Raw genomic sequence first — 23,041 nt, forward strand, 5'->3', positions numbered from 1 at the left:
ATTATTTATCACAAAAAGATTAAAAAGAAAAAATTTATTACATTTAAATTATAAAAGTATAATAATTAATTATAAAATGAAAAGAATGCATATATTGAATAAATTATTTTGTTACTTAAAAAATTTAGAAATTTAAAGATTTATATAATATTAATATGATAAAAATAAAATAAAATCTAGACAATCATTACAAAATGAAAATAGATTTTTTTTCTTCAACAGAACGTTTAAATATTGAAAACTAAATAATGTAGCAATGTTTAGATAATGTAACAATTATATGTAATACTGTTTTACAATAAAAAATTGGGTAATTATTCTAAGCTAAGTTTCCTCAAAAGTGTTAATAATACAAAATACACATACAAATTTTGACTTACCGAGACTTTTTATTTAACGAATATTTCTTATTTGAAATTTGTCCCTTTTATTGTCATAAACAATAATTATTGAATCGCTGTTTGATCAAAATATTTGTAAAATGCAGATTTGTCTATATATTGTTAATTTTTATTGTTGTTTAAAAGTTGTACATATCTACTAAATTAACCAGATGAATAAGATGATCTTTGACTATATAAATACGGCCAGTAGCCAACTAACCACTTCATACTGGATGTCAAACAGTAGCGACACCATTAGGAGTCGACAGGAGTGACTAAAGTCCTAGATTTATGGACTTGCGCACGAGTGCATTCAGTATTACAACTGCTCACTGAGCGTTCAGTAAGCTCTTGCATCTGATTGGCTAAAATCACTAGATATATAAAGTATCGCAAAGGTCCGCCATTTAGTTCATATAGCAGCAAATTCAAACTGATGTATTGGGATGAATGTATTGTGTGAATGACCGAAAACATTGAAGTATTAATCAATCGTATTTATTTATAACGATAAATTGTTGTTTGTATTTATTTATTATATTTAACATTGCTTATAGAAACTTTCATCGCAATGTTTTCTGCTTTTACTTGCCACAACATCATGTACAAAATGATAAAAATGTTCGTTAGAACAAGAATTCATTTTTCATTAAACAAATGTAATAATAATATTTTACATGCAGGTACTAGTAAAAGTAGCTGAAACGTGACGATGAAAGTTTTTATAAGCAATGTTAAATATAATGAATAAATACAAACAATAATTATCGTTATAATCTTAAGTTTATCGTTATAAATAAATATGATTGGTCTCGTTATTCCGTCCCACTGTAAATTTTTTTCTTATGAAACGACATCTTCAGAGTGCTTACCACAGACTTTTATTATAACACTAGACTGCTAACTCCTGTTACCATATAGTATACATTACTTGTAGCATATGTGCATTGTAAAACCACGCATGCGCAGAACACCATATGTTTGTAACTTTTATATACTCGAAGAAGTAATATATATACTTAGAATGAACTTGAAAATAGGCTTATTCAATGCGTTTTTGCATAAAACGAAAGAATCTGAAATAATGGTGCACGTGGTTTGTAACAGTGCAAATTAAAGTTAGATCGCCATAATATCTTTTTATATACTTAAGAACCAGTCACAAAGAGGCTGGTCACGTGACCTCACTGAACTACATTAAAAATGATACATTAAAAATGGGCATCTCCACTGTGAAGCATAGAAAATCATGATACCAATCGATCAGTGCCATTTTAATTTGGTCAATATAAGAGCGAATCAGTTGCTTTCAGGTGTTTATGCGCACTTATGCCTAATTCAGACTGGACGCAGCAAGCATCGAGCAGCAGAGCAGCAACCAATCAACAAAGCGATATTTATAGTGGCGTAAAAAATATCGCTTTGTTGGTTGGTTACTGCTCTGCTGTTTCACGCTTGCTGCGTCCAGTCTGAATCAGTGATGGGAGGTGACAAGAATTCGTATGCTCTAGGAAATTTTGTGCACATGCGTAAAGATGAGCAGTCTTAACTGACGTACACATTTCATTTGGTATTATAAGACCCCTAATATTATAATTATTATGGATTTTTTAAATATAATATTTGGTATACCAATGTTTATAATATAGTTGTAGGGCTATAATACTACAGCGGCAAGTTTATGCTTTATTTTGGCATTATTAGCTGAATACAAGGACATTCAAGTATTTATCATCAAATGTGAGCTGACACTCTTAGACAAAGAAATTAATTAATTCACTAACTCCAGGAATTATTTATTAAAATTGTATCAATATTAAACATTTTAATTGTCTTTTTAAACGCGTGCGCGCACAATTCGCTTTCCTATATATCGACAGTATAAAAAAAATGTACACACACACACATACACGCGCGCGCACGCACACATATATGTATGCAGTTGATTTATATACATATATAGATACATTTAAATAAGAAATGTATTTTTAATTATTAATGATACAGAATCGTGTCAGAAATGAAGTCGACATTGCTATGTAAGAGAATGAAAATAAATTAACTATGAAATTTTTGCATCAACTATTATATTTAGAAAGATGCATAAAAGAAGCGTTGCACTTGCATAGTGTCATATTTTTTATATCTCGTATATGCGGAGAAGATGTAAAATTACGTACGTATTAAACCAAACTCTTATTTTAAAATTTATTTTATTTTTAAATATATTATTCAATATACCTTAGATAGCAAAATAATGTTTTAAAAATATTGCTAGATGTAGTTCTGTAGATATATAAAAACTAAGTAATGCAAGATTCCTATTTCAAAAATTCAAACATTTTTATATTTTTTTAATAATGCTTATATATCCAAAATAAAATATTTCAAATATTCCAAATATAAAACTGTTACAATATATAACACCATAGAATATTAAAAAAAACAATATTATTCAAGAAATTAAAATAATTATTACATTTTTCATTAAAAAAATTTGTAGATACTTATTTTTGCATTGTATTAAATAAATACTCAATTTAAATTTTCTTATAATATTTTTAATTATTATTTATAAATTTTATTTTATAAACTTTATGCTTTTTAGAGTCATATTTAGTTCCTGCTGGCACTACCCTGATATTAACGGAATCCACAAAGATCCCAATTTTTGGTCAAATCCAGAGGTATTTGATCCGGATAGATTTTTGCCCGAGAGGATCCGAAATCGTCACCCTTACTCATATATACCATTTAGTGCTGGACTATGTAATTGTTTCGGTAAGCTATGCTCTTTTATATAAATAAATTGCAACAAATATTAAATTATAGGCCAACGATATGCTATGCAAATGAAGATGATGGTAGCTTCTTTGATACATCATTTCTACTTGGAATCTTTTGATTATATAAAGGATATTCGGCTGCAGATTGATCTCGTACGTCGTCTTTGTTCATTTCGATTTGTTCCTGTTTTGCAAAATTAATACAAACAAAAACAGGATATAATCGATGGATATAAATACTAAACAAAGAAATGCGTAATTCGTTTTACAAATATATTATTAACAACTTAATTAACAAAATGAGTTTTCTAGATAATAAAACAATCATCAATCAGAAATTTCCAGGTGATTGAGAGCAATAATAGCGCAGAAGTTGTGGTGTATTTGATCTTCACAATAGTATATTTCAAATCTTACATAAAATATCAATCAAACGTTTCAGCTCCATTCGAACCACCGTCAACATGAAGTAATTACATGTGACGTTGATTGTACATCATGTAATGTATTAAATCGAAAAGTGCAGCCAGTAGAGTCTCTCAATTCTAAATTTAAGTTATATCAAAGAGAAACCTAAGAGATTTTCTGTTCAATAATACACATAATTAATTTTCTGAATAAGAAAAATTAACACACAAAAACAAAAGTTTATAAAAACAACTATCGACATTGTACAATATTGAAGACTTATAAAAAAAGTACTTGCGCATTTAATTTTTGTTATTTAATGAAAAGAAAAAAAGTGTTTTATAAAAATATCTATAATACAGAAGTAAATAAAATATACTCTGATTATAATATTTTGAAAAAACAGTATTGTTCTATGAAATTATTCCAAAAGAGACAATATGAAAATTTGTTTTCACGTTTTGTCAAAGCCAATCTATTCTAACAAATCAAGTCCAATCTTGTCCACTAAGTAATCAGAATAACGGTGTGCATGTTTGATGTTGGATAACTTGTTGCATTCGCGGATGAATAAATAAGAATCGTACATCTTTTCAATTTTATCATTAATAAGTAAATTATGATGTTTGCAATTCGAACTGTGATCACAAATGCTGAAATATACATAATATATTTTATAATATGTATATATCTATTATAATAATATGATATTTTTTACAAATGTACACAATAGAGTTCAATAAAATAAATAAAATTTTCTCTTGCTTTTTGAGATATTTCATATATTATATGATTCTATGTTCTATAATAACATTCTAATACTTTTATGTTTTTATAATATTCTCTCGCTTTCTTTTTTCTTCTCTCTGTTTCTACATACACAGCATTTTTAGATTATTAATTATTAATTGTAATATTATATAGTAAAAAAAAAACATATTTTTTATGTAAATTTATCGATAAAATAACATTTATGTAAAATTATATTTCATGTAAAATTACCGATACAATAACATTATATCAATTTTTTTAAATGGTATTTTGTTGTTTTATGTATAGTATATTTAATAATTTAATAATAGTTTTATAAAAATTGTAAAATGCTATCATTGATTCATAAATTATGAATTAAAAATAAAATTAAAAAAATAAGAAATGATGGAAATAAAAATAGCATTTAGTTATAGAGAAATAATTACCAGCTTTTTGCAAATCTGATTAAATCTGTTACAAAGACTACAGAAAAATATTTAAGAATGTATTATTTTCTGATTACTTATACATAAGTATATACATAAGTATTCTTTTAATAAATATAGAAGCATTGAAAGTTTTTACACTTATCTTTTTTGGAGCTGAGAACAAATAACGTAATAAAAATAGAATTCAAAAAGAATAAAGAAATGGATGGAAAAAAAGAAAGGGACAAAGAAAATTTTTTATAATTAAAAATAATTAAGTTTCAATAAAAAAAAATGTTTTTTACTTACCAGTTTTCATATAAACACGATTCTAAAGGTTCGCATATTTCTAAGAACGTAATAATCTTATGGAAGATCGTTTTGAAGTAGTTTTGTCTGCTCATATATGGGTCTACTTCTTGAATATATTTGAGCAGATCGTTGTACGAATCTCTATATTGCGTTCTGTTGGCCATATGACTCATGGAGGAGAAAGTTTTCAACAGGATACGTCGGATTGCTTTATATTTGTCGAGTGGCAAATTTTTTGCGATGTTCCTGCTCAAGTGCACGATTGCAAATAGTAGCATTATAAAAGTGTCTTTAGGAAACATTTCCATATACGTCAAAGCGATTTGCGACACATCGATGGTGATGCGCATTATGTTTTCGTATGCCATCATTTCGTCAGTCCAACCAAGGTAATACCAGAATTTGACTATCAAGTCGCACATAAATGTCGCATATTCCTCCCCGATGCAATGCAATATCATATGACGTATAAAAACTTCTCGATCGAGGCTAAAAGATTGCACATACTTGCGCAACTCGGGATGGCATCGTGAATCTACGCGCAGTTGTCGATATACAACAATATAACGTTTCTCGTATTCCCGAATTATATTTAGTGCATTCATTTGACGCCATGCTTTCGTTATATCAAGCGGCTCCACACGGAACTGGTCCTGGTGAAAATTTTTGTTAGAATTTTTATACAAATTGGAACACTTTTTAGAAATATCTAAGTTTACAGTCTTCTTAGAATTTTACATATATGTATGTGAAATCTGAAATATTCTAAGATTTCTTATTCTATAATTTTTGAAAAAATATCTTAAACAGTAATAAACGATTTATTAAGATCGTATATAAATACGCAAGTATAAGTCTAATGCTTGTAATAGTCGAAGCTGGATCCAGTTTCGATTGTTATAGTCATTTAAAATAGCTTAAACTTTTTCAGATTTTATAAAATTTTATTTAGAAATTATAGAAAATGAGAAATCTTGAAAATTTTAGAATATTTTAGAATTTACACATATATATATATATGAAAGTCTTAAAAAAATGTAGATGACTGTACAGTTTAAACTGTTAGTTTACACTTCATATTTTATTGTCTTTTAGATATGTTGTAGGAGAGAGTGTGAGAAATTCCTCACAAAAATGAAGTGGGAGACGGCATTGGCTTAAGAGATATAATAAATTAAGATTTCATGAATTGTGGATAATTTTGGTAAATATTGAGAACAACAGATTCAGTTTTGATGATCTTAATCTTGATGTCAAGGTCCTGACTCTGAGTAATCTTCACAAAATTTCAATCGTCAATGGTATATATAATTTGTTAAGAAATTATGAATTATTAAAGACTAAAAGTTGACAAGAAGAAAATCAAAAATTTTTGTGGAGCAGTACAATTATAGACTCCATTACAATTTGTTTTACCCCATAAGTACCCAACAAATACAAAGTTACATGTAACTTTGTGTTTGCTGGATAAGGAAGGATGTGGGGTCGACCTCGCTTTGCGTAGAAAATTCTAAATTAAAGTTAATAAGCTATACAAGCCTTATTTTGTAAAACTCTAATTTGTTATACCTTTTAAAACAGGGCCATCTCTCACTTAATTTTTGTAGGAAATTAGAACATTCGTTTACAACATATTTAAAGAGCAATAAAATCGGTATAAATTAAAAAACTGCATATTTATCTAGATTAGATTTACTTCACACTTCTAGAAAGTATTCTATTATATAATATATGCGGCAGTTGAATGACACATAATATTTATTTTCTAACACTAGTGCTATCTATTAAAGAATCCGCAGAACTTTTCCTTTAACCCAATACTTAGAAAACATGAGAAATTTTCTAAAAACTTATAAAATTCTAGATAGCGATGTGTCTGTCTTGTTGCTGGCATGTTTCTTCCTGAGTATGCATTGCTAACTATGTGTTGCTATCAGAATTGCAATAATTGAGTCCGTATTTGTTAGGAACTTGATGTTTTCACGATATGATAATTTTGAGTAGCAACTTGCCGACAATTTTACAATTCATCATCATCAAGATTCGTATTATTGCCCCCCGTCATATTGTCATATAATAATATATGTAGAATCACATAATGCTGTCATATTGTCGACAATGTAATATTGTTGCAGATATCTTGCGGTTAAACTACTGGCAGTACATATATTGCCAGCATGTTGCTACAATGTCGTCCAAAATCGTTGTCGTTAAAGACCGTGTTCGTATATTACTGCTAGTTGTCAATGCAATATATATATATATATATGTAACGGGAACTATAGATTTTCAGTACTGATAATCAACTGGCAGTAATATACGAACATGGCCAAAGACAAATCTATGGTAAATTGCCGGCATCATAAACAATCACAGATTTGTGCGATTTTGCTAAGACACGCTTTGTTGTCTGGGATAGTTTAAAAATTTTGTAAATTTCTAAAATTTACACAAAAATTCTGAAAAATTATATGAAAAATTCTGAGAAAAACTTTACCATAATTGATATGTGTAGTATATCGTATTCTGTCAATTCCAATACATTTGATAAATATATACAATCCACTATGTTATCTATTAATTTTATCCATCTGGCTATTTGGAATTTTGAAAAATTAATATCAAGTCTTCTTAACAGTGATGCTTTTCTGAGCAATATTATTATTAGCACTAAACACTTAGTATTCTTTGTGAAGAGCATTTTTTGCACAATGCTTAGTATATGTGACAATACATTATCCATGCTGACCTCTTCAATATAATCACTTATTAAATATGGAATATAAAGTTCGTTTATTACATCATCTGCAGTCATCATCTGTGAAAAATTTAGCAATAAAATATTTAAAAAAATTTTTTAACAAAATGAAATTAATAAAAAAAAATGGAATACAATATAATGTATGTGTTTCAATCTATGTTAACAATATTTTCGTATGAAATCTCATTTGAATAATACAAAAGAAAAACAATTCATTGTTTAACGAATATAATATTTAATTCCGTATATTTCGATTACTCGTACATATAATTAAACTTGAATGATTATTGTATAATTTAAAAATAATAGTGTATAATATATAAAATTTATATACATAATTTTTTATAAAAACGTCGATATATTAAATACTATATAAAATATTATATTAAATATACACTGATATTTAATATATTCTTTATAATTTAACATTTTAATGAAAAATAGAAATATTTTAATCTAAAAAAATTTGTCTCTTAAAATAAATTTTTTTATTCATAAGGGGGGCTACTGGAATGAAATTATCGACATTACAGTTATAAAAATTTCCAAATTGATTGAATAGAATTAAAAATCTTTGTACAAGATTAAAGTAGACATAAAATTATAGGAAAATTATAGGACATAAATATATAGGATTAAAGTAGACATAAAATTATAGGAGAGATGGTGCAGTAGATTTTATACTACATAAAATAGAAAAAAATTAAAAACTTTATTTTTCTTCGATTTTAGTATAAAGTCCGCTACATCATCTTCTATAATTTTGCGTCTACTTTAAACTTGTAAAAGGATTTTTAATTCTGTTCAATCATATAATTGTTCATACAAATGTTCCATAATTTTAGAAAGAAAATATAATGTATGTAAAAACGTTTTGCATACATTTTTTAATATCGTGTAACTTTGTCTGATCAATTATTTTATAAAAATCATTTTCTCAATAGTATTTAACTGGTTTGTTTTAAATTATTCCAATTCTAATGATATAAACAGAAATTAACGCGGAATTTTATATTTTAATATAAATTTTTACTTTATATATAATTATGTAAAATTATATATATTATTACATGAAATATATCGATATATGAACATATTTCCTATATAATTTTATATAATTTCATATAACTATAAAATCTTTTTTTTACGCGTAAAACATAATAGTTGATAGAATTTTATCCAAACATCTGATATGACGTGATCTGATTTAATATAATGTAAATTTAATAAAAATTTAAACTCATAATGCTTTCATTTACAATATTATATATCACCTGATAATCCAACACTTTCGTTATAAATGTCTTGTAATTTATATGCCAGTCCATGCCTTGCTTTAAAATCATATGTTTCAAAATATATGTTAGTACGTTACATTGACCCTTTTTCAGACTGTAATAGTTTCGTAAAAAAAATGCAATCATATTGTGTTGGAACAAAATACTGTCAGAAGATTCAATTTTATCTAGCTCATAAAATATCAATTTGCTTAATACTGCTTTTGGATTTAACAGAATAAAAGTTAAGAAAGAACGACATCTCTGAGCGATAGCATTCCTCATTGATTGTGAGTCATTGAATTTTTCAATAAATAAATTTCGCCATATAAATGCGTCAAAGGACTTTTCATTATATAGATCCTCTAGACAATTGTCATCAAAGTGTTGCTTCATATATTTTAATATAACGAAGTGCAAATCCTGTTCTTTTAGATAATTCAATATTTTCAATACCGATACATACACTTGATACTTTTTTGCTTTAGTATGTAAATATGCGAATTTATAATAAAGATATTCAAGTATAACGTAGAAGTCATTAAATCTTAATAAGTTTCTCTTTTGTCTGATAAAATCTAATGTACACAGGTCCCACTCTTCATAGCGCATAATTAATTCCTTCATACCATGTAGTTTGCCTTCAGTGATACTATGACAGAGTTCTTGAATCGTTAAAATATACTCTTCAGATTTTCTTGAATCTATAAGTTGCTTCAGGCAAAGGTATGTTTGCTCGTTTTTTACCAAAAAATCATTCTGTTTCATAAATTCTCTAAGATTGTGACAGTCTATGATGATAGAACGATGTAGAGAGGTTACAGTGATTTCATTAGCATAGAAAGACTTCCAAACTCTATATTCGAAACAGTCAACGCGCCTGATTTGGTTCAGAAGTACAGTGGCCAATTTATGATCTAATCTTTCTATAATAGATTTTATCTTGCTGGCAGGAAACGTTTGATAATACTTTGCATAATTATTGTAGTAGTTACCATATGTAAGCTTGAAAAATCTTGTTAAATTATAATTTTCTAAGTAATTTTTAATTTTGCTATACATGCACATCTTGATACAATAAAGTATGTTCTTCACTAAAATACCATGTTGTACGTACTTCTCAATAAGTAAATCATGAGAAGTATAAGTGACATGTTTAATGGAATTAATAATCAAATGTAACGATATTTCAAAATACATTAATAATTTCTGAAAGTTTTTTGTCACATTTTCTGCTGATATAGTGCCTAAGTGCAACCATAGACATTTATTATATAATTTGTAAGTTAAATGGAAAATAAATCGTTTAGCTCGTGTGACTATCAGTTTGGATATGTGTTTAAACGTTATGTCCAAGATCTCTACGCATAGATCTAATGGTATGTGCATGAGCGATTCAATCAGCAAATCCTCGCATTTAGAGTGCCATATTATCTGTATATATTATACAAATAAAACATATTAAAAATAAATAATATTATAAAGCATATATATATGTGCGTGTGCGTGTGCGTGTGTGTGTATGGTATAAGTATACATTTTGCATCTCATGCGTATATATAGATATATGAATAAACATATATGTATGTATACATACAGGGTGAATCTTAATAATTGTATAAACGGTTTATCATGCAGGATAAATAAATTATCGATTGCAATAGAAAGAGCGTAAGAAATCACGCGTAAAGGAAATATTCATTTCTCATGATAAAATGTTGATATAAATTAAGATTCATTCTGTATAAAAAGTAAAAAAATGTAGATGCTTAACTTCTTCATTATTCGATCATATTTTTCTCTTATTGCTATAGAATTACTATATATTGTTATATATATTATATTAACTACACTATTGTTATATTAATTCCTTACGTCAATATTTAAATAAAGATTGTACAGAAGAGATGAATTAATTTAAGTTAACGTTCAAGGAAAAATCTTTATTATTTGATTACTTTTAAACTATATGAAGTGAAATTATGAAATAGAAGAGATCTTTTTCGTTATTGTTATTTTATGTGCTTTGTCACAATTATGAAAGGAAAAAAAACTAAAAATACAGCTAATATCAAAATACTTCGAGTCTCTTTCTTATATTCTGATATTAAACCAACACTAAAGGGAGCATTTATACTGGCCGTAATCATATGTTATATTAAGAATTGACTAATCACAGTCGAGTATTCCTCTCTCATTCGACTATAAGAAAGAAATACTTGACTGTGATTAGACAATTCTTACAGATTACGGCATACGGCGTATATACAGTTACAACCAGTATAAATGCTCCTTAACATCCCTTCGAATACGTATTAATTTAATAAAAAGAAAAAATTCAAAATAGTTTTTAAAAATGTTTACTGTTCAATACGTTTATAACGTAACCAGAAATTTAATGTTATTTATTAATTATTAATAATGCTTATTATAAGATATGATTGTTATTGATGAATCACCTGTATGAACAGATAAGGTGATAGAGTAGGCCAGATGCCGACTGCGTGGCCAAATAGCAAGTCGTGTTTAAGAAGAGACTGTGAGGTAAAATTCGTATTCAATAACAAATAATTATAACATTTGGCGAAGGTTGGCAAATAATTAGATTTTCTTTGGCTGAATATCTTAATATCATACATTCCAATTTGGTTTCTCAAAAAGGAAGTAATTATTCTTAATATTTCGTCAATGATAAAACATGAGTTTTCCTGCAAAGCTTGAGACGAGAAAAATTTTAATTCGCCATATTGTTGCTGTAACACTGTTAATATAGCTGTCATTTCCTCTACAGTAGTCTGATCAAAAATAATTTTATCCATTTTGAACAAAAACCTGAGAAATTTGATTTAAAAAAGAGAGAGAGATAAAGAGACTCTTTATTAAATAATCTTAAATGTAATAGAATATTTAATAAACAATACTATATATGTATGTAGTACATACCTATTATGTATATACATATATGTATATATTATACATAATATATATGTACCTACATAAAATATTAAATATTATACATATACATTTATAAATATGTATAATAAAGAATGTATGTATAGTAAAGAATGAATAACATAACTAAAATGAAATAATTTTATTTTAGTTTTGTTATTCATTATATTAAAGTAACCTATTTCTCAAAATATACATATATTATTTAAAATTTAATATATGAAGATACAAATGTGATAATATTAGAAGTGTAATTTTTTTGCTCCATTTTATAATATGGTATTGTATTTTTGTAAATTTTATTAAAATAATTATTTAAAAAATTAAAGATGAAATTTTAAGTAAAATTAAAAATATAATTATATATTTTCTCCTTATTTAAAACAATTAAAAAACAACTTTTGTATTAATACACAGTAAAAATGTTTTGCTTGAAATAAATAAAATTATGTTAGAGTTTCTCTCTACATGTCTTTTATCATCTTTTTCTTCCACGTTTAGCTAATCAACTCTTATAGAAGAGAGGAAGAAGATAGATGCAGGTATATAATACCTTTCAATTTCTGATTTTCTACATTAAAATACAATAGCATTTTTGCTTTCCATTACAAATACATAATTTCTATATTAACTGTAAATTGTTAAGATAATTATCAGAACAAAGAAACTAAAACATGTTTTTTCTCAAGAATATTTAAATAAAATTAAATAAAACTATGTAATAATAGCATTTGCATAATACAACTTATAAACATAAATATAAGATTATAAAGCATGAAAATATATTTTGGTTCTTACCAAGACTTCTTATTTAAGGAACCTTTCTTATTCAAAATTTATTTCTACGAATCACAGATAAACATTGTTTTCTTCATATATCTTCCTCGACATTTTTTTTATCATCGAAAGATGTCTACAAATCAATAATTGCCGAATTCTTTATGTTATTTGTCTGATTAAAACGTAGAAATCATCAATATCACGTTCGGAGTAACGATTTTTATTGCTGTTCGAACGAAGCTATGATATACGTTCATATATACTTACAATAGCAATTATAATAACGATTGAAATATCACAAGCATTCGTCGGAATTCGTATCGTTAATTAAGTTTGGATAAACTATTTGCAGCGATAGTCGTTGAGTATTCTATAAGACTAGATATACATCAATTTTTAAAATTTTTGTTACAGACGTTCAAATTTACCCGATTCGATGATATTGATGCCAGTCTCGAGCTAGCAACTGTGTATAGTATTTGAAAACACGTGTGATTGACATACAATTGACTTTGAGAGCGATTTGTTTCAATGTACATTAACTTTAATCTTGATTCGATTTAGTCTTTATCTTTTTCTAATTCTTGGAACTAGAAAAAGATGAAGAGTTAGTTGAACCGAGATTAAAATTTAACTGTATTGTTAAAAATGGGCATTGTTGGTCGCGTTCAGCTGATTCAACTTTTGCGGATTCGTGAGCGCTCGTTGCTATTGGATCTAAAAGAATACACCAATAGCAGCGAGCGCTCACGGATCCGCTCTGCAATAATTGAGTCTGCTGAACGCGACCAATGTCGAATCAGTCAGCTAACCATAATAGCTGAACCTTGAAATATATTTTACTTCTTCTCGCAATAATTTAAACATACTTGATAGCAGTAATAAATCTTTTATTTATTCTCTGTGATAAATATTACATATATGAGAACGTAATATTAATTGAACGAAATATTAATTGAAAATCGACCGATGGGATTAAACACACACCAGTGAAAAATGCTATTTCGGCAATTCTCTTCGTGCCTAATAATTTTTCGTGTAAATTTATATAATTTTCAATTTGAGCAAATTATGCGTCAATTATTTGTAGGTCTTGAATCACAGTTTTAAACCGAAGTTGGAATAGTAAGGAGATCTGAGTTGAAGTAATATTTATTGCAATAAATTATTCAATTTTTAAGATAGCATCAAATTATTTGCAGCAATAATGTTAAATTGTTTATCAATTTAATTTGTGATATTACTGCTCCAGCTTTGGCTTAGAACTGTGTTTTAAGACCGATTAATTATCGGTCTACAGTTTGCTTGAACTAGAAATTGTATAAAATAAAGAATATTATTCACAAGAAATATTATTAGACACCACTTTAATTAAATATGACATTTTTTAATCATATATATATGTGTGGAAATAAATATAATTTCTAGATTTTGTTAAATTGTCACTTTTGTATATCTCCTGATGATATATAAGGTTACATAATTGAATAGAAACATAAATGTATTTTACATTATACATATAACATATAATGTATAGATTATAATTGTATATTGTATAAGTGTATTATGTCACTTACATTCTTATATTTATTATTATGGCATATATGTATCTATCATTCTTTTTTTGTTTTCTGAAGTATTCGTTACATTCTATATAAAAAGTATGGAATAGTGCAACGAAAAATGGATCTAAAATTGATAAATATAGAGGAGCTAAAAAGAGAGAGAGACAGCATGCTTTTTGAGAGCTCGAGATACTGATTCATTTAAAAAATTCCAGTTTTATATTTATTTAAAAAATGTAAAGTTACTGTCTATTACTAAAATTATTATTGCTTTAATACAAGATAATATCAAACTCGACTCTCTTCAGAGTTATTCTCAACAAACAATTAATCTAATTCCTCCTCAATCCAAAAAGAAAGTCATTCGCAGGTTATCGAATCTGAAATGCTATCTTTATAATAAACAAATATATTGGACGATCTATGATAGATTCTCTAGAAAGATTTTTTTGTTAAATTATAAGAATAATTTACTCCTTACAATTATATTAATTGTCTTTTTTATGATATTCTTATTATTATTGTAATGTGGAGATTTCCTTCTACATTTAATATTTAAAAGGAACTCAATCTATTTTTTTTCATGAAGCCTAATTTTCACAATTTTTCAAACAAAAAAATTAATATTAGTATTAAAATTAAAATTATTTTTGATAAAAAATCATTTTTAGTTATTACTTTTAATTTACATCATAATATCTCCGTTATAAAAATATAAAATTTTTATTTAAAAATTAATTAGGGAATTAATATCATAATTCGAATTACATGATGATAAAATTTAAACATATAATTAAGAAAAAAGGTTTGAGGAAATTAATGTTTGCCTATCATGTTTAAAATAAAATTTTTTGTATTTTGTTTTTAATCTCTTGTAAGTATGTATATTTTATTAATCACAATCATCAGTTTAATAATACATGTCACATATATATACATACATATTTTTTACAAATATTTATACGTACATATTTGTTAAGTACGCAAAGTGAAAGTCAAATTTGCATGCAGTATCTCTGCGGTAGTGGAAAATCATCGAATGTTGACTATAATGTATTGTATTTAATTTGCGTAATTGAACAATTTTTCATTGCTTCTTCTTATTTTACACATCTGTTATACCTCGAAAAGTGTAAAATTATTACTAATATATCAATAAATAATTATTAATATACAATTATTAATATAGTATGTCTATAAAATCTATTATCTTCTACATTTTGGAAACGGTTAGAATTTATGAAAAGCCGCGATTTATGTGTTTGATCATTTCGAAGAACTGCATTATATAAGTAACTCCTTGAAATGATCAAACACGTATTTCGCGGTTTTTTATAATTTTAAATTGTACCGAAATGTAAAAAGGGGTAGGAATAGACTTTAAAGATACCCTATTATTTAAGATTAATAAATAAAAACTAATGTAACGGCAAAAGAGCAATGAAAAGTATTACAACTGTATCCAAATGTCAGTTTTTAGGAGAATTATTTGCACAATAATGTTCTTTTTGTAGATAAATTATATATTTTTAAACAATACAAAAATGTGGAATAAATATAAAACACTGAATAGACACAAAATTATATGCATTGATGTTATAACGTTTGTTGCAAATACCTTTAGAAAATTGTAAATAAAGATGCTCAATGTTATTACATTGCACAAATATAGTTACAATACTATTCATTAAATTGGAGAGAAAAATTCTTCCGAATATTTTCTTCATTTCTTATACAGTACTAGATTCATACTACTACTTCGATACTATTTCGATATTTTAGGATAAGTATATATACTATAACTAAATTTAATTAGAAAAATAATTACAGAGAGATCTCGCGAAGTCGATCAAATGATTTATGTGAACCTGCCACTCGACTTTAAAAAAAAAATTTGTTTAATACGTATTAAATTAAACTAGGTTCGTATCCGTTTGTATCACCTTCCTTTTCGTCAGTAAAAAGAAGAGTTCAAAAATATAAAGGGTCGAAAAAAATGCTAACACTTTGAAATATTTTAAATCCACAAGAGTGATTTTATCGAAATTAAAATATTTTCGAAAATGACAAAGTTGATTCTCATCCCATTTTTTTTAAATTTCAGTATACTTACTCCTTTAAGGGTATAAATAAAATCAATTGTGTACAATCGGGTACAAATGATTATAAAATAGCATCCGCGAATTTAAAATATCTCAATATGGCATTTTTTCGACTCTTTATATTTTTAAACCCCTTTTTATAAAGTATAAATAATGGTACAAACCTTAATTTAATGCATATTAAAAAAAATTTTTTTCTTAAAATCAAGTATCAGGTTCACATATCAGGTGATCGAATGTCTTGAAAAGGACTCCGCATGATTTATATAAAAAAATTATTTTAGTTAATTTGCTTGAATCTGATGTGACATATTATATTATAATTCTTGCATCCCTGATCAGAAATCTAAATGGGCCATACACTTGCATGTTTAATTTCTAAGAAAAAAATCATTTGAAGTCTCTTTTATAAGACCCGTTTGTTTACACGAGTTTATACTTGTGTGCTCGAGTATATATAAAATATATATAAAAAATATATATGTATATATAAAATACATATATATAAAATATATCAAACTCGTGTAGATAAAAGTATAAACGAAATTTTCTAAAAAGAGACTTTCAAATGCTTCTAACTTAAAAACTAGTCATAAAAGCATTTTACCATTAAGATTTTTAATTAGTGATGCAAGAACTGTATTGTATATCACAAATTCAAGCAATAAATTGACTAAAAATGTTCTTTTTTCATGTAAATCGGATGCGGGATCCTTTCGGAAAAAGATATTAAAAAAAAAATAGTTTCTGTATATTATTACATAGAAAAAAATTTATTTTTATATTCTTATCTACTTTGTTACTAAAAAAATTTTTAGGAAATTTTTAAAACGATCAATAACACGTAATTTTGCGAATAACTAATTAAAAATACGAAATGATCAATATAGAAGATAGTTAGAAAATTGACAATTGATATTATTAATGACCAAAAAGAAGTATTTGTGCAACACTCAATGCATATTTATTCTTTCTCGATTTCGTACAAAAACAGAAAATATCGTTATAAACAAAATGTTTTATAAAATGTATCAATAATACAAAAAAAGAATACTAAGATACGTATTCCGATATTAGGACATTGTTAAAAAATAATAAAATTCTACTCTGTAGAAGAGACATGCAAATATTTTTTCCATGCTTTAACAAACATAATCGTATAACGAAAGAATAACTAACCTACTCTTCCAGGCATAAATTTTGCAGTAATCGCTCGGAATATTGAACATTTGTATTACTGTGTAACTTGATGCATTCGCATACGAATATATATGCATTGTACTTTTCTGTAATTTCTTTTTTAATTAATAAAGCGTGATATTTACAGTAGAAATTTTCATTACAAGTACTGAAAGAAGACATACATAGATATATTTAGTATGCAATCATATACAGATTTCCATATAAGTGGCGACTCTTTTTTCTTTCGTAAACAGAGATTACATCTAATAAATATAATATGATAGATGTATTAACATGTTGTCATCTGATTAATATGTAAGAGTCAGAAGTTAACTACATCGCAAGGCCACAACAGAAAATCTAAGTATACTCATAATAATGTTTAGTTAAATTATGTTTAATTTGATATTATATTTATTAGGTCTCTATTAGTTTTTTAAAAAAGAATAGTCACTTATATGTGAGAATACTCTGTATATTTATATACAGCTATTCTATAAAAAATTGTTTATTAAAATTATATCTTTTTAAGTTTATAACATCCTAATATGTTATATTTCTATAATATTTTTATTTATATATATAATATTATATTTTAAATAAAAATGTAGAAATATTTTTGTTTCTCTCCTTCTACCGAATATTTTATATAGGTTGTTATAATATAAATAATTGTATATTTAATGTTAAGTTATATATATAATTAATATAGTACATACTATACAGTAATCGATTCCATTATAATATTAAAAACACTTTTAATTTTCTTTTTAAACTTAGAAATTAAACTTTATTATATTTTTTTAAATAATATAATAACGTTTCGCATATAATATAATATTCTCTCAACGTTTTTATAAAATTTTATTAAAGTTGGGTGTTTTTCTTCTGGCAAATTGTATATTAAAAACATAAAAAGTGATGTCATATGATGTAAGAAATGATTTTTATAGTTTTTTGCGAACTCAAACACAAAAATTATAGAGAATTACTCAAAAACGTATTACTTTAATGTCTAAGTATACTTTTGATAATACACAAGTATTAAAATGTCGCTACATCAATTCTTTTTACCGAAGAAGAACAATGATGTGAAAGTGGAATTCAAATAAAATAAAAGAATACAAAAGAGGAAAAAAATTCTTGTAATTAACAATTAAATTCGAAAGAAAACATACATACCATTTTTTATGTACAAGAGGCATTGTCTCAAAATCGTATTCAAAAATGCTGTACATCCATTTGTGAATCTCATCAAAATATATTTCTGCTTCCAAATGTGGGTCTATATTTTGAATACGCTTAAGCCAAAGATCGTACATTTTTCCATAGTACGTTTCACTGACAATAGTATTTATAGAAGACAGAGTCCTCAGCAGGTTATAGCAAATCGTTTTGTGTTTGTCGCCTGTCATGTTCTTTAAAACACTTTTAGAAAACTTTACAATTGCATATAGCAGCATTATAAAAGTGTGCTTAGGAAATGTGTCTAAATACATCAAAGCGACTTGCGATACATCGGCAGTGATACGTATTATGTTTTCGTATGCCATCATCTCGTCGGCCCAACCAAATTTATACCAGAATACGAATGTCAATTCGTTTGCAAGTACTATGTACTCCTTCTCGTAGCAATGCAACATTATGTGACGTATAAAAGCCTCTCGATTAAGTTTGAAAGATTGCACAAAACTGCGCAACTTAGGATGGCATCGTGGATCTGTGCGCAGTCGTTGATGAATAAAGAGGCAACGTCTCTCGTATTCCTCTATTATGTTCATTATATTCATCGTAGGTCGCGTTTTTTTGATATCGAGTGGTTCTACGTGATAGCTACTTAAGCGTATTGCATTGTGATCTATATTTGGCAGTGGAGTCGATGAGTATAATAGATCAGTGATTATATTATTTACAAGTTTTATCCCAAGTTTATATAATGCGAATTTTGAAAAAATTGCATTAAATTTCCTTAACAGTGATGTCTTCTTAATTAATATTATTATTAAGTGTGTGAAATTAGTTCTATATGTATAGAGCTTTCTTGTCACGATGCTTTGTATATGTAATAATATAATACGTATGTTGATCTCTTTAAAATGGCTACTTCTCAGATAAGGGATATAAAGTTCGTGTATTACATCATCTACAGTCACCATCTGTAAAAAATTTAGGAATAAAATATTTAAAAAAAATTTTAATAAAATGATAATTTGTAAAAAAGAATGCAAATTACTATTATAACACGTATGTTTTAATCAGCGTCTAACAGTACAATTGATCAAAATTATATTTAAATAATACTTAAGAAAAATAATACATTCTTGGTTACTAAATGTATACATATATAAAATGTTAAATTAAATGTCTGTTTTAATATTAAAAGATTTGTGTCTTAAAAATAATGAATATGAATAAATAAAGTTACAGAAAAAATTCCTCGTGTAATTTTCCGTAATTTTATAAGAGAAAAATATAACATATACAAAAATATTTTAGATTTTTTTTAATACCAAAATATTTTGTTTAATTAATTCTTTCAAAAAATGTATTTTTTATGAAATATTTAAATGATCTGTTTTAAGTAGTCTTCTTTTGTAATAATATAAATAATTAAAAATATTGTAGATTTTATAAATATTATTACGACTGAAATATAATTTAAAAAATTATAGAATCCAAACATTAAATGTGACATTTACAACAATATGTATACCTGATAATCCAATAATTTATTTATAAATGTCCTGAAATTTGTATGCCATGCCGTGTGTTGCTGTAAAACTATATTTTTCAGAATGTACATCAGCACGTTTAATTGGTCTTTTTGTAAGTTGCAATAGTCATGAATAAAAAATGCAAATATGTTGTTTTGAAATAAAATGCTATCGAATGATTCAACATTCATTTCATACAACATTAACTTGCTTAATACATCTTTTGGGTTTAATAGAATAAAGATCAAGAGGGCACGGCATCTCTGAGAATTAGTATTCACCATTGATCGCGAATTATTGAATTCTTCAACAACTAAATTTTGTCGTAAGAATGTGTCAAAGGACTTTTCATTATACAGATATTCTAGGCAATTGTCGTCAAAATGTCGCTTCATGTATTGTAATATGATTCTGTGCAAATCGTGCTCTTTTAGATGGATCAATATTTTCAATACCGATATGTATACCCGGTATTTTTCTGTTTTAGTATGCAAATATGCAAATTTATAATAGAGATATTCGAGTATAATACAAAAATCATTAAGATCCAAAAATTTTACTCTCTGTCTTATAAAATCTAATGTATACAGGTCCCACTCTTTATAGCGTTTAATTAGTTCCTTTATACCATGCAACTTGCCCTTGGCGATGTCATAACAAAGTTCTTGAAGAGTTAAAATAGATTCCTCGGATTTCATTGACCCTATAAGTTGCTTCAGGCAAAGGAATAATTGTTCATTTTTCATCAAAAAATTATTCTGTTTTATAAATTCGTTAAGATAGTGACATTCAATGATGATAGCACGATGTAGGGAGATCATAGTGTTCTCATCATCAACGATGTTTCTCCAGACTGTACACTCGAAAGAATCAACATACTTGATTTGGTTCAAGAGTAGAGTGATCAATTTCTGATCTAATATTATTATAATGGATTTTACGTCGTTTGAAGAAAGTGTGTGATAATAATTCATATGTTCATTGAAATTGCCGTATGTGAGTCTGAACAGCATTGCTCGATCATAGTTTTCCAAGTAATTTTTAATTTTGCTACTTGTGCATTTCTTGATACACTGAAGTATATTCTTTATTAAAATGCCGTGTTGTACTTGTTTGTTGTATTTGTTTTCAATAGATAAATTATGAAAAGTGATAAATTTAGGGACAAGCAAATTTAACAATATTTCAAAATACGTTATTAATTGTTGTACGCATTTCATTATATTTTCTATTGATATAGTGCCTAAATGCAACCACAGACATTTATAGTATATTTTGTAGATTAGAAGGAGAATAAGGCGTCTGGCTCGTAACAGTGTCAATTCATTTATATGTTCAATCGTTATTTGTAAGATCTCCACGCATAAATCCAATGGTATGTGCACGATCGATTCAATCAGCAAATCCTCGCATCGCGAGTACCATAATATCTATAAATATTATATAATTAAACACTATGTTAAAAATAGATAATATAAAATATTTATTTAACACCTAGAGAAAAGTTATATTTAAATTAAAGAAATCGGTTTCGTTGATTTTTTTTAAAAAAGTTGAAGTGAAAATAATATAATATTTAAGAAAAATAAAAATTTACTTGATTTAAAAAAATGACATTCAAATCAAAGAAAAATTGATTTGTTCTCAAGAAATGACATTCAAATCAAAGGAACTTTTTTTAATCATATAGTAATGCACAAATTTCTTTGACTCAAACAAACTTTTTTTTAATCGAAAAAATTTTTCTCTGGGTAAAGAATATAACTTTACTATACACGCGTATGTACACATTAATCACTATATATATATATACGCACACATATATGTATATAAAATAATTAAATGATAACTGTTTTACTTTTTTATTAGTTGATAATATTTTTCTCTTAACGCTATAGAAGTTTTTTTATTGTGGCGTTAATCTTTTGCATTAATACTTATAAATAAAGATTATTCAAGAAAAACAAAAAACCACATTATTATTATCTCTAAAACTATATGAATTTAATTAGTAAAATGAAAGAGATCTGTCTTTCGTTATTTTATTATTGTTACATGATATGTCACAGATATAAAAAAGGCAAGGAAATTAATATAATACTTCGAGTATTCTCTTACTCTCATACTGTGTATGATAATATATGATTGTTATTGTTAAATCACCTGTACGAAGAGACAAGGTGATAGAGTGGGCCATAAACCGACTACGTGGCCAAATCTCATGTCTTTTTTGAGAAGATATTGTGAGGAAAAATTCGTATTCAATAGTAAATATTTGTAACACGTTATAAACTTTGGCAAAAAGTTATGTTTTGTGTTGAAATTATTGTCTGCAATAAATATTTTAATATTATACATCCCTAGTTGGTCCTTCAGATAGTACATAATTATTTTTGATACTTCATCGATGGAACGAGAGTTCTCATTCGTAGTTTGACACGAGAGATATTTCAATTGGCCATGTTGTTGTTGTAGCGGTGATAAGAGAATTCTTATGTCCTCAATAGTCTGCAGGTTAAGATAAAAATTTTGATCCATCTTGACCAAAAACCTGAGAAAATGATTTAAAAAGTAAAAATCAAGATCTTAAATGTAATAAAATATATAAATAATCTATATATAATAATATTACATATGT

The 23,041-nt window shown here is 26.3% G+C and overlaps 4 protein-coding genes and 1 pseudogene across 4 annotated transcripts in view; 1 reads left to right on the forward strand and 4 right to left on the reverse strand.

The window, feature by feature from the left end:
- Nucleotides 1–411, reverse strand: part of LOC108746390 — a 6,108-nt gene extending 5,697 nt beyond the window's left edge. Inside the window, exon 1 of the mRNA XM_018483129.1 lies at nucleotides 381–411. The gene's annotated coding sequence lies outside the window, so the exon portion shown is untranslated. The remainder of the gene's footprint in view (nucleotides 1–380) is intronic.
- Nucleotides 412–1,712: 1,301 nt separating this feature from the next.
- LOC108746369 lies at nucleotides 1,713–3,831 on the forward strand (annotated as a pseudogene).
- A 136-nt stretch (nucleotides 3,832–3,967) lies between these two features.
- Nucleotides 3,968–11,927, reverse strand: LOC108746370. The gene is made up of 6 exons (XM_018483102.1): nucleotides 11,568–11,927; nucleotides 10,327–10,542; nucleotides 9,106–10,224; nucleotides 7,805–7,888; nucleotides 5,068–5,723; nucleotides 3,968–4,230 (listed from the first exon to the last, which is right to left on the reverse strand). Exons 1-6 carry the CDS (start codon nucleotides 11,925–11,927, stop codon nucleotides 4,053–4,055), a joined length of 2,613 nt encoding a protein of 870 aa, XP_018338604.1. The 3' UTR covers nucleotides 3,968–4,052.
- Nucleotides 11,928–17,686: 5,759 nt separating this feature from the next.
- On the reverse strand, nucleotides 17,687–19,479 carry LOC108746401. The gene is made up of 2 exons (XM_018483140.1): nucleotides 18,872–19,479; nucleotides 17,687–17,855 (listed from the first exon to the last, which is right to left on the reverse strand). Exons 1-2 carry the CDS (start codon nucleotides 19,477–19,479, stop codon nucleotides 17,687–17,689), a joined length of 777 nt encoding a protein of 258 aa, XP_018338642.1.
- A 905-nt stretch (nucleotides 19,480–20,384) lies between these two features.
- LOC108746372 lies at nucleotides 20,385–22,941 on the reverse strand. The gene is made up of 5 exons (XM_018483103.1): nucleotides 22,567–22,941; nucleotides 21,665–21,833; nucleotides 20,964–21,256; nucleotides 20,685–20,828; nucleotides 20,385–20,402 (listed from the first exon to the last, which is right to left on the reverse strand). Exons 1-5 carry the CDS (start codon nucleotides 22,939–22,941, stop codon nucleotides 20,385–20,387), a joined length of 999 nt encoding a protein of 332 aa, XP_018338605.1.
- Nucleotides 22,942–23,041: the final 100 nt, after the last annotated feature.

Source organism: Trachymyrmex septentrionalis, unplaced genomic scaffold (assembly GCF_001594115.1).
Source record: "Trachymyrmex septentrionalis isolate Tsep2-gDNA-1 unplaced genomic scaffold, Tsep1.0 scaffold17, whole genome shotgun sequence".
Taxonomy (NCBI): domain Eukaryota; kingdom Metazoa; phylum Arthropoda; class Insecta; order Hymenoptera; family Formicidae; genus Trachymyrmex; species Trachymyrmex septentrionalis.